Here is a 12,171-nt window from a genome sequence, read left to right as displayed (position 1 = left end):
CGGAAGTGAGGCCCGGGGCCCCGGCGCACGGCAGTTCCCGTTCGGCCGTCGCCGGCTCCCCACACCCTCCGAGCTGTATCTCCACGGGGCTGGGGGGCCGGGGAGCGCATCCCGCCCCCGCCAACGCCGCCGCCGCCGCCGCGCACGCCCCGAGCCCCGGGCCGCGCTCCTGGAGGCGCGGGCGCTGCGGGAGCGGGAGCGGGAGCGGGAGCGCGCGCACCGGCCGCCGGCCCGGGCCTCGTCGGCGCTTCCGCATCCGGCTCCGGGCGCTTCCGGCCTTAGCGAGCCCAGGTAGGAGGTAGGTGGGCAGCGGGGGGTGGGCTCCGCGGCCGGCGCCCGTGTGCTCGCCGGCGTAGGCCGTCCCCGCCCCGGCTCCCCGCCTGCCGCTCCGTGCTGTCGGCGGTTCTCTCCTGGGCGCGTCCTGCACGTGGGTGAGGCGCACGTGGAGAGCCCTCCACCTGAAGACGAGGGAAAGGGGTCCCTGCCGTTGCATCTCTGCATGTGGGGCCCGCGCGGGGGCTGCCTGGGCGACCCCCAGGTCGCCTCCGCCTGCGCGGCGCGGCTTCCGGGCGTACTTAGCCGTCCCCTCGCTGGGCAGGAGGTAGAGCTCGTCTTTTCTGGCTTCCCAGACTCTCAGAGTTCACGCTGGGTGGCCCTCCAGCCCCCTCAGTTCACAGACCTAGAGAAAGGAAACGACCTTCCTAAGACCGCACGGCTGGTGAATTGGGGGGTTTCCTGGCCCAGACCGTGCTCCTTCCGTCATTTCACACTGCAGATCCGTCCCCTTCCATGCGGGAGGCTGCTCTGAGTCCTGCAGAGATGGGTCTGGCTGTTCTCCCGCGCCGGCGGGCCCCGTTATCAGGTTCACTCTCTTCCCCAGGGCATGCTACCAACCTCCCCGTGTTGGTGTGTGGGATTCGGCAGAGCATGAGTCGTCTGCCCTTGCCTCCGTAAGCCACGCTTCCCCGCTGCTGACCCGCCAGCCACCGTCCTCATGTCTACCTTACTGCTCAACCTGGATTTTGGCGAACCTCCCCCCAAAAAGGCAGTAGAGGGGAATGCCAAGCACCAAAAATTTGTTAAGAAGCGGCGGTTCTTGGAACGGAGAGGCTTTCTCAACAAAAAGAACCAGCGCCCCAACAAGGTGCCGAAGCCGCACTCAGAACCTCCAAAGAAAGGGGAAGGCCCTCAGGTGGATGGCACTTGGAAGGTCCCTCCCCTTGCAAAAAAGAAGAAGACCGCTGCCTCCAGCAGTGGGACAGAGCAGTTCCTGGACAAGAAAACTGTGCCTTGGCTGACCCCTGCCCCTTCGCAGAAGGCTGGTTCTCTTGTGGCTGCAGTCGATTTGCTGGGGGAGTTCCAGAGTGCCCTTCCGAAGATCAAGAGCCACCCAGCTCGCCCCCGGAAGAAGGGCCCCCAGAAGAATGCCGCCCAGAACTCCACCCAGGCGCATCCAGAGAGTACATGCTCTGGAGCATCCCAGAAGGTGCCAACGAAGATGGTGGCGATTGACTGCGAGATGGTGGGCACAGGACCCAAGGGACATGTCAGTTCCTTGGCTCGCTGTAGCATCGTCAACTACAGCGGAGACGTGCTGTACGACGAGTACGTCCTTCCCCCCTGCCACATCGTGGACTACCGCACCCGGTGGAGTGGTATCCGGAGGCAGCACATGGTGAATGCTACGCCCTTCAAGGTTGCTCGGAGCCAGGTGAGAGGCGCGGGGTGGGTGGGGAGAGGTCCACGTCGCTTTCAGCCAAGGCTATCGCCCTGGGAAGGCACCAAAGGATTGTGGAGGGAGAAAAGTAGGAAGTGGAATATCAGGTGAGGAAGAGGCTCCCTGTTGGAACAGGTAGGGAGTGGTGAAAGTCTGGAAAGGTCAAACTAGCTGATGGAACCAACCTCGTTGGCTCAGACTTATTTTAGGTCCCGAGTTGGATACTAATCTGGGGAACTGGGAAGCTGTGTAGGGAAGTGACAGGCAGCGAGGGACAGAGCAGCGGGCATCAGCGCCAGGAAAGAGGGTTCAGTGTGGGAACGCTTTGTACAGTTGGAGCCTAGGACAGAACAGAGGAAGAAAGGGCTTCTCAACCCAGAAGTAGCCTGTGGCGGTGTGAACAGTTGGTGTGGAAGCGGGCAGGGTGTGGACAGAAGAAGCTGGGCATTAGCTGTATAAGTGGGACATGTCGCCTGCAGTGGCGGGGATAAAAGACACAGGGCTGGTATGGCGAGCTGACCTGCTCCTGTGCCCTGTGCGGGATCCTGGGAGCACAGCCAATGAACTGCAGGAAAGGAGAGATGAAGGGAGTGAAGGCGGGTGGCGGGCTGGTCCTGGGACGCCTCCAGAGGGCGCCCGTGGCCTACGTCTTGTAATGTCAGCTCCACACTCTTCACCTTCTCTAGACACTGTTCCAATCATTCCTTGTATGCCAGAACAGTCCGTTGGAGGTTCATCAGAGGTGAAACAGTTGCATTTCAGAAAGAACTTGGAAGGAAGAGTGGGAGAATGCCCCGTCACCAGGGGCACAGCCGGCAGAGGCGTGGTGGGCAGGAGATGGGCGGGTCTGCTCAGCTCTCACAGGGCTTTGTGCTGGGGGACAGTAAAGGGCAGGTGAAGTCGGCCGCTGAATACCTGCTTGGTGCACTGCACGTGGCTTTCGCTTGACGCACTGCCCCAGTGCCCACGCCGGGGTGTGGGACCAAGCCATCCAGGTGAGTGTGGCCCCTTCCCAGGGTCCCCCGGGAGGCCCTGCCCTGATTGTGCACGATTGTGGCTTCACGGTCCATGGCGTATCCTTTGGATGTCCTCACTGGTGGGGTGTCCTCATACTCTGAGGTGCTGAAATGGTGAGAGGTTACTTGGTTCACGTCTACTGTGAGGAAGGTTCCTGGACAGCTGGCAGGTACCCTCTGGTTATGAGCAGGAGGCGCTAGAAAGCCACAGGACTGACCGTTAAAGCAGCACACGCGTGGGTCACCTGACCAGTTCCGTCTGCAGTTTAGTCCATAAGTGCTTCTTAACCTTTCGTGGCCTTTTGAGAGTCTGATGAAAGCCGAAAAAGAAAAATCCGTATCTGTTTGCATAAAATTGGGGGGCTTGCATCAGCGCCCTAGAGTCCATCGTGACTCCATTTGTCCCAGCTTTGTCCCTAGGGCCACGTAACGATAATGGTAAAGGACTTCATGTAGCAAGTCGGAACGGCACTGGATAGTTACATGAACATCTCACACGGGAGCGTGACTTGGGACTGGGGGTAAATTAAGCCGTCATTCGGGTGGAAATTAATGAGCAGGTGAGGAAGGAACCACTGCGACATCAGGCCAAACAGCGTTACGCTGTGAAAAGTCTGCTTTCACCTCAAGTGGAGATGGAGTGCAGGTGGAAGAAAGCAGGTCGGGGGGCATTTCAGGACGCGGCAGGCGGGCTCTTGGAGAGAGCCTGGGAGGACCTGGGCAGCAGGGCCCCGCCTCCGAGCCCTGCTCACCCCCTTGCGCTGCTTTCAGATCCTGAAGATACTCACAGGGAAGATCGTGGTGGGGCATGCTGTCCACAACGACTTCAAGGCCCTCCAGTACGTCCACCCCAAGGCCCTCACCCGCGACACCTCCCACATCCCGCCCCTCAACCGCAAGGCCGACTGCCCGGAGAATGCCACCATGTCTCTGAAGCATCTCACCAAGAAGCTGCTCAACCGGGACATCCAGGTAGCGTGTCCGCAAATGCTGCCAGTCCCCTGCTTGCAGTGGAGCCATGCTTGCTGCCTCTCGGGGCTCTGGCCCCAGAGTTCCTTCAGTCGTAGAGAGATCCAGGCGGGCTACTCTTACGGGAGCACGTTGGTCTGAGGGCCCGGTAGCTTCAGTGCACAGCGGAGCAGTCGTGTCCTCTGCCTGTCAGTGTCTGGAGCACCTGGAGGGAGAAGAGCCCTGGCGGGTGTAGCAGCCCGAGCAGAGGAGAAAGGCAGCGGTGCTGGTCGGGCCCCACCGTGGGTGCAGGAACCTCGTGTGCATTTCACACGTTGGCATTCGAGGAGGTGGTGGCCTGCCTGGTGAGGGGGTGACACGTCGTACGTAGAGTTAAGGAACTGGGGAGGACGGCGACTCAGAAGGCCCGGCTGTGCCCCGGGTGTTGTCCTGCAGAATGTGGACAGAGCAGGCAGTAGCCAGGACGTCCAGCACTGACCCCTGGAGATCAGAGGAGCCGTAGACCTGCCTTCAGCCCACTGACTGCAGGAGCAGCAGCACAGGGTCCGGGCAGCCGCCGGGAAGGGAGAACACGGTCTCTTGTCGCTTCATGCTCTTCTCTTCCTGCCCCATCCAGGTCGGGAAGAGTGGACATTCCTCTGTAGAGGACGCCCAGGCCACCATGGAGCTGTACAAGTTGGTTGAAGTCGAGTGGGAAGAGTACCTGGCCCAAAACCCCCCAAAAGACTAGCAGCAGTGGGGGTACCGGTGATGGGCAGGAGCCGCCGGCACAGCGGGAGTAGCCGTGGGCAGTGGGCGGCCCCACCAGCTCCGCACCTTCACAGCTAGCCTGGCTGGCACAGAGGCACCACCCCATGCTAATACCCACTGAAACGTCACCTCGGGTGTTGTGTCCTGTGTCGGGTTAAGTGTCCCCTGAAAGGAGGGTGTGTCCCTATCCACAGGGGCCCTGTACTGTTTACCTCTGAAATGGTGCTAGCCACAGGGCATGCTGGGAAATGTAGTCCCCCAACGGCCTTACCACTAGGGTGGCTCCATGTCCCCTATACGCCCTTTGTTCTTGAGTGATTAACAGCACCTTCTTTCACGCTCGCAAGGACCCTGTTGGGGTGAGAAGCCGTGTGATCATACTACGTACCTCAGAGTCTCATCCAGCCTGGGTCACGGCACCCCTTTCTTCCCACCCCGACTCCCAGAGGAACCACCCTGCTGAGGTTTAGCTCTTGGGGTTAGAGTGTGTGACGTGGAAGTCAACTTTTCTGATTGAGGAAAGCAATCTCCTAAAGCAATCGAGGGTTTATTTAACTTAGATCCCACTTGGTAGGTTAAAAAAGAAAAAGTGTTTTAATGGTTTTTAGTCTACTTTGCTAAAGCAAGCCTCTGAAAATTCAGATTACTCCCTTGAAAATTTTTTATAATGGAGAAATAGTTGTGTGGGGTTTTCCTTTTGCGTTCACATTGGATCGCTTTGTCACAAGGTCTTGTAGACTGTCCTGCAAGGGGCTTGCAGACGCTCGGGTGGCACTAACAGCCCTTGTTCGCTGGAAATCATCAGGCAGCTTGTGCTCTGGTGCCTCGTCCCTGTCGCTACGACAAATCAAGGGCCACACAAGCAGCTTCACGGGTAGGGTCTGTGACCAGAGCGACTTGAGTGGGCGAGGGGGGCAGGCACAGCGTGCTCAGTGACACTGGCCTGGCAGCTCCCACTGCCCTTCCTCCGTGGTACACACACTGCTGGGTCTCGGGCGGGTGAGTCACAGGCCTGACCTTGTCGGGCGTCCTGTCGGTGTCCTGTCTTGAGACTGGACACCGGGACTGCTGCCCTCTTGAGTGGCCAGTTTGGCTCCAGGGCCCGGAGTCACTGTCGTGGCTGCCTAAGCAGGGGACTTCTGCAGCCACTGGACCCACACGGCCGCTGTCGTGGCCTGCGCCACAGGACCTGCTCGCACAGACAGCTGTTGGGCTCTGACAAGTTGGTTCCTGCAGAGCCAACAGGAAACGTCCAGGACACTTCACAAAGAGGTGCCAGGCGCCCTTACACACCTCTAGGTGGGAAGAATCTAGAAAGTCCACACCCAAGATGACACACATAAAAGTCAGTCTTTATTACATTGTGATCAGCGAGCTGGAACTTCTCATTCGAGTTCAGTTTTCAGGGTGCCTGTTGCTGAAACAACCTAGCTTTGTGTGCCTTGGTGAAGTAGCACCTGCCTTTTATGCTCCATCCCTCCCCCCACCACATGTTCTGAACAGCCCCTGGTCTCGGCCCAGCGCTGGAAAGAGCTCACTTGACTCACCAGGAAGAATGTGGGGAGCAGAAGACCTTGCAGTCGTTTCCTCACTGTTTTCTCTTATCCCACTTGCTGGCAGAGCCCAGCTCCTCCTGCAAGGGTGCCTGGGGATCCCTCGTCCTTGAGTCCCTTCTCCACGCTTCTGTCCCCCGGTCCTGGCTTCATCCAATTGATGGACCACCCCCATCGCAGACGGCTGTCTGAATTCCTGTCAGCAAGTCCTGCTTTAAATCCAAGAGCCTTCAGAGGAGCACATGCTGCAACAAAACACAAGGTGTCCTCATAACATTCTCCTCATGCTTAATGACGTTTTCTAGCGCTGAGGTCCCCTGCAGCACACAGTGTGGGAACTGTTCACCTAACACTTGGTAGTCTAACGTTTCCTTACTCAAGGTCCTTATAGGGGGCGCCCTCAGGAAGTACTGACCTAGTGAAGGCTCCAAGGGGGAATCGTTTAATTCCCAGTGTAACGTGAGGACGGCTGACCATAGGAACCATCAACAGGACTGTACGACGTCGCCCCAAGGCACTAGCCCAGCCCAAGTCCGTTTAGCGAGACAGACAGGCTCGTACTCTACGCCAGGCTCATCCATGTATGGTTGTCTTGTTCACGAAGGGCTTATGTACCCCAGGCAGCGGGAGAGGAACGGCAAGGTGCCTCATTTGACACTAGGTTTTAAGTTTGGTTTTGCCACTTAAACACATTGGTGACATGAAGTCACTGCTGCTTGGGGCCTCAGTGTTTCTGGCATCAAGGGCCTGGATTCTTCTCTAACCTTGATGTTGCACTGGTGATGGCTGTCAACAATGACAACTATTTGAGCGCCAGCGCCAGGCACTGTGCTTAGTCCTTGAGGTACCTTGTCCCATTCTCTGAAAGGTGGTGGTCTCATCAGACAGTTGAGGAAACTGCGGCTGGAAAAGGTAAGAAATCTTCCCCAGGCCACAGAGCTGGTGGTCGGTGATGCTGGCAGTCAGCCCTGCCCAGTCAGCCCGTCTGAGACCTCTGCTCCCCACAACTGCCCTACTCTGCTGTTAACGCTCAACGTATCTGGGGATACGGGTCCTTCCTCTCCGTCATGAAGCACCCTCTGTGCCAGGCACTCGGGTGATGGCATGTTCTTTGCCCCCGAGTTGCTTCCAGCAACCTGGAGAAGAGAAACCAGTGAGCCAATGCCAGGGCACTGGCTGTCCAGTCACTGGGGTTTAAAGCAGGAGTGATGTGGTCAGATGTGTATCAGGAAGATGGTTCTGGCAGCCAGATGGAAACTGGGCTGCAGAAGGGCCTGGGGTGAGTTCTGTGAATAGTTTGGATGAGCCATGACATGGGCCTGGAGAAATGAAGTGGGAAGAGGCATCTGAAGGCTGAGGAGATGGCATCAGCAAGACTAGAGGTCAGGGCAAGAGGGCTAACGGTGGGCGTGGAATTACAGTGGACAGCAGAGGTGCCATTGGCCAGGGCAGAATACGGCAGGCAGAAGAGCGGGTCTTTGAGGAAGGTGACGTGGGTGTGGATTGGGCTGACTGAGCTGCCTGGAGAAAGCCAACGGAGACGTGCAACCAGCAGCTGGAGACACCAGACTGGAGCTTAGAGTGGGAGCTGAGGCTGGAAACGAAGCCTTAGAGACAACGGCACAGCAGTGGGATGAGGCTTTTATACATATAAAGAGAAGGTCAAGATCAGTCTCGGGAAATACACCTCCTTACAAGCTGCAGGAGGAAGAGGACGACCTGGGAGACTTTCGAGAAGGGCAGAGATTGTGTCAAACACCACGGAGAGGGCGGGAAGATGAGAGCAAAGAGAAGGGTCTGTTGGTTGTAGCCCTTTGGTGCCCTGCATCTGAGCAATGTCGGGGTGGGGGTGGGGAGAGTGGCAGAAGCTCAGTGGGGGTTGGAGAGAAGGGGGTGCCCACTGCTCTTTCTTGGCTCTGAAGAGACGTGGATGAGGGTCGCTGTCGGAGCGAGAAGCCTGAAGTGCTGACAGGCAAAGCCAGGAGAGCACATGGCTGAGGAGGGGCAGGTTACAGTGGGTCCAGAAGGCGTAGGGGGAGGGGTCCCAGGCTTAGCCTTGGCCAGCAGTAGGCACCCCCGGTCTGGGACAGAAAGGACAGAGGAAAGGTCGGCAGCTGGAGCTGCTCCTGCGGGGCAGTGGGATAGTGACCTTGATTGTTTGTTAAATTGGAGGCAGTCATTTGCTGAGTTTGAGGGGGAGGCCAGGGGGCAGAAACTTGGAAAGAATAAAGAGTTTGGGGCCACCGAGAAGATGGGAGAGTGAGCTCAGAGAACCCAGGGAAGGCCGTCAGCGACAGCGGAGTTCCTGGTTGAGGCCAGAACCTGAACCTGCAGGGGCACTGCAGGCTGCTCACCATGTTTCCCCGGAATCATTTAGCAGCCCAAATGCAGAATGGTTGGGGCTGCGCCGGCTGCGGGAGGACCAGCTATGGTCCCCAGGGAGCGTCCGATCGGCTCAGCTGAAGGATAGGGTCCAGTTCCTGAGAGGCTAAGCTGTTGAGTGAGCTGTGGGGAGGCCCCCAGGTGGCCACAGGATGAGAAACAGGTAGATCAGAGCCTGGGTTAGACGCACAGGGGGCATGAGGGGATGTAATAAGCACATAGCCTGAACCTTAAAGGGTTGGGGGCCGGGGTCTTCTGAGGGTGGCTGAGGCATCACTGAGAAGCATGGACAGCTCTGAGCCCTCCCAGCCAGCGGTCTCGGCATCGGCCAGGGCTGTGTCCCTCTCGCTTTCAGACCTGACCTTTGTCCGAGTACCTCTTTCATGCACCTAGGAAGGACAGCTAACTAAATGACCAGATCACAAACGAGTACTCACGAAGATACCCAAGTATTTCTTCCAGGCTCAATCACTGGTTTTGGCTGAAGTCCTTCACTGACACTTCATTCGTCTGTTCAAGAAATATTTATGGAGCCCCAACCATGCACCAGACAGCGTTGTAGGCCAGCAAAGTCTCCAGGGACTCCCTTCCTTTGGGGGCTGATGAGTGAGATGAAAAGTAAGGGGATGAGGGAGCGACATATGTACCTAAGATTTTAGATGGCTGTTCAAGGAAGGCTTCTCTGAGGAGGTGACGGTTGAGCAGAGACCTGAAAGAAGTGAAGACAAGAGTCATATGAGAATCTGGGGGAGAACATTCCAGAGAAAGTGATAGGTGCAAAGGCCCTGAGGCAGAAGTGTGCTTGGTGTGTTCCGGAAGCAGCAAGGAGGCCAGCATGGCTGGAGCAGAGTAAGCGGGGTGGGGGGAGCTGCAGTAGGGGTCAGAGAGCGGGGGAGAGGTTGGCGTGTAACAGCCGTGACAGCCGCAGGGGCAATTGCAAGGGCTTCATGGGAAGCGGGGAGCAGCCATCTGGGCAGAGGACTGGTGGGAACTGACTTCCAGTTGAAGGGACTCCCCGTGGCTGCTGTGAGGGCAGAGAATGGGGACAGAAGTCATGCCGTCTCTTGCTGTGACCTAGGCAAGGGACAGGAGCCAAGGCAGTGGACATGGTAAGTGGCCCAGCTGGGGACATACACAGATGATCTTTGATGGGTATATCCCTGGACAAGTGTTTAAATCAAGGCCTATATCTTTGGCCTTTCAACTCCCACCCAAGCGCCTGTACACACTGGCCCCCCAAAGAGTGTTCAGGGAGTACATATGCCCTCAAAAGTGGGGGACCCATGTGTGCTGCAGACTCTGGGCAAACAGGTAGCATGGTCTTGCTCAGGCAGAGATGACGTGGGTAAGTGACATGTAGTGGCACTTGGAGGGCAGGGCTCATGGTGAGCAAGGCCTTCCCACTCCCCGCCCTGCCCCCTCTGCCCGCCCCGTCCTGGTTGTGCTGACTTACTGGTCTTGTTTCTTTCTTTTAATGCCTTCGGCTTCTAGCCTTAGTTAGCGGCACCATGCTTTCTTTGAAAGGGTATACAGAACGCATAGGATTTAGAGAGGTGGGCGTGGGGGAGAGGCGGACAGAAAAGGTGTTCTTAAGAATTTGGCATGGAAAGGCAAGCACACCTTACTCCCCTTCCAGGCCCAACCAAACTCCACTGTGAAGTGTTAAGAGCAAAGCTTTGGGAGCCGAGGGACCGAGCAGCAGAGGCGCGCTCTGGCAGGGAGGGCTCTGAGGCATGCCCCTCCCTCAGGCCCTGTGCCCGGCCCTCACCCTGTCCCGAGCTCCGCAGCACCAGGACGCAACTTGACTGGCATCTGCTGGCTACAGGTAGCCTCCGCGAAGGCCAGGCCCTCACTCCCTTCCACTCTGTGGAATCCTGTTTGGTCGCTTCTTTGGAAAGATTCCATGAGACGGATCCAATCCAGACCGAAGGAGGAAGAAGGCAGAGAGCCTTGCCGTGGGAGCTGGGGCCCACACCCAGGACCCACAGGGAGGCAGAGGCAGGCAATCCAGCCTGAGGCTGAGGAGAGCTGGGAAGTTTTCCTGAAGGGGAGTGGAGCTGGGTAGGAGCAAAGGGGTGGGGCTGCGGAAAGGGCAGCCTTGGAGCCTTCCTCAGAGGCTAGAACCCCCACCCCACCCGACCCCCACACACTGTCCATTCCAAGGCAGGCACTGCCTCCTCCCAGCTTTGGAACCAACTCCCTGGGGCTCCTGGAGGCCTGGCTCCAGGGCGTCAGGGAGCGTATAAGAGGCCACGGTCCATCGAGACCACCGTCCGCAAGCAGCGACAAGGGTCCACCCCGTGTCCTGGACTCAGGACGACTCCCTCTCGAGGCTAGTTGCTTCCAGCTCAGTGGGAAGACTGACTGACCCAAAACCTGGAGCATCTGGAAACCTGCGGCCAACAGTCCCAGAGCTTTGGGATTTAGGAGGCGTGAGACCGTGGCCCGTAGGCTGGCAGCTGTGGAATCTAGGAGCTGCTGGCTCCTTTGATCCCCAGGGACATGTCCCTGCGGATCCCCAAGTGCCAAAGCTCCCGCCTGCATGTGTTCCCCAGGCTGGTGGAAGAGACACGGGCCAGGGAGGCGGGGGGCTGCTCAGGGCAGTGGGCGTGCCCACCTGGCTCACTGAGATTCACTGGCCCTAGCCCGGTGCACTCTGGGAATGAGGGCAGGTTGAGGGACCCTGGTGGATGGGACGGGGTAGGGGGTGCTGGGCAGGGGGAGGCGGGGAGACTGTTCAGTCTCTTTCTTTGACAGCTAACATTTTCCAGAGCTGGCGCCCGCAGGGGAAAGGAAATCAGAGCTTCCCACCTCACACATCTTTTTCCCATTTTGTTCGGGCTGCCCAGGGAAAGCCATTAGGGCTAGGTCAGGGGGGCCTGCTGGAGGAGGGGCGGCGGGGGTCACAGGGAGGACAAGGCCCTCGCCTGGTGAGGGGGCCAGACCCCCTTCTTAATGCCCTACCCACTCATGATAGGCGGCTGGGGCCTCCCACCCCGCTCAAATCCTTCTGCACCTCTCATTCTGTCTCCAGGGAGTCTGGCCGCTGTGCCGGGGCTGCAGCAGGAAAGGCCCTGGGGTGGCAAAGCTGTTCCTGATTACCTGCGTCCTGGGGCCCCAGCTTCCTTCCCTGAGCTGCTAGCACAGCTGGTTTCTATAGGCCCCTAGGAGCCAGGCTGGAGCCAACCACTGTGTCTGGGGACAGTTGCTGCATCGGGGGCCAGAGAGGAGGGGAGTGGAAGCACTCAGGAGTCCTGAAGACTTCTCCCAAAGCCAGCTGAGCCCTCCCTGAGGCTGACCCTGAGCCCCTCGTACCCTGACCCCTGGCAGAACCTCAGAGCCCACACCTGGGAACCGTCCATCTCCTCTCTGGGACCTTGGCCTTCCTCTTTCAGTGCCCACCTCTGCAGTTTGGGCTACAGGAGGAACATATCACCCACCTCGTCTGCAGCCCTGCTGATTTATTTCCTCCTCCAGAAACTCCAGCTCATCTCAATGGGGGAGGGCTTCCCTGGACCCCTGCTCTTCCTCCATTCCCCAGTCGCAGAGGGTGGGAGAGGTGGCAGCTGGAAGAGGGCTTGGGCTCCCAGGCCCAGCACCCTGGGCAACAAGACAGGGGTCGAGGCTAGACTGCCGCTCTTCACCACTGTCCCCAGTTGCCGTGCAAAGCTGGGTGTCCAGTCTGCCAAACTTGTCACAGCTACAGCCTTCTCCCCCCTGCCCTGGGCTGCCAGGGGTTCAGGGGCCGGTGCAGGGCAGGGGGTGGGAGTGGCAGAGGCCCCAG

General features: G+C 58.5%; 1 protein-coding gene and 1 long non-coding RNA gene across 4 annotated transcripts; one reads left to right on the top strand and one right to left on the bottom strand.

Annotated features, from left to right (window-relative positions):
• The first annotated feature begins 37 nt into the window (after nt 1-37).
• ISG20L2 (interferon stimulated exonuclease gene 20 like 2) lies at nt 38-5,055 on the top strand. Of its 2 annotated transcripts, none has more exons than XM_019711182.3 (4): nt 38-291; nt 881-1,711; nt 3,505-3,705; nt 4,319-5,055. In XM_019711182.3, exons 2-4 carry the CDS (start codon nt 995-997, stop codon nt 4,430-4,432), a joined length of 1,032 nt encoding a protein of 343 aa, XP_019566741.3. In that variant the 5' UTR covers nt 38-291; nt 881-994; the 3' UTR covers nt 4,433-5,055. The 2 variants fall into 2 exon arrangements, with proteins under 2 accessions (XP_019566741.3, XP_019566740.3); XM_019711181.3 differs by having other exon boundaries at nt 38-298.
• Nucleotides 5,056-5,797: 742 nt separating this feature from the next.
• Nucleotides 5,798-12,171, bottom strand: LOC148757809 (uncharacterized). 2 transcript variants are annotated; one of them, XR_016021801.1, is made up of 3 exons: nt 11,828-12,171; nt 9,035-9,096; nt 5,798-6,250 (listed from the first exon to the last, which is right to left on the bottom strand). It is a non-coding gene; the product is annotated as an uncharacterized LOC148757809 (long non-coding RNA). The 2 variants fall into 2 exon arrangements; XR_016021800.1 differs by lacking the exon at nt 11,828-12,171 and adding an exon at nt 10,156-10,277.

The sequence above is a fragment of the Rhinolophus sinicus genome, chromosome 7 (genome assembly GCF_057876585.1).
Source record: "Rhinolophus sinicus isolate RSI-liver-muscle chromosome 7, RSI-T2T, whole genome shotgun sequence".
In the NCBI taxonomy this organism is placed as follows: domain Eukaryota; kingdom Metazoa; phylum Chordata; class Mammalia; order Chiroptera; family Rhinolophidae; genus Rhinolophus; species Rhinolophus sinicus.
This window is presented reverse-complemented; position numbering and strand designations above follow the sequence as displayed.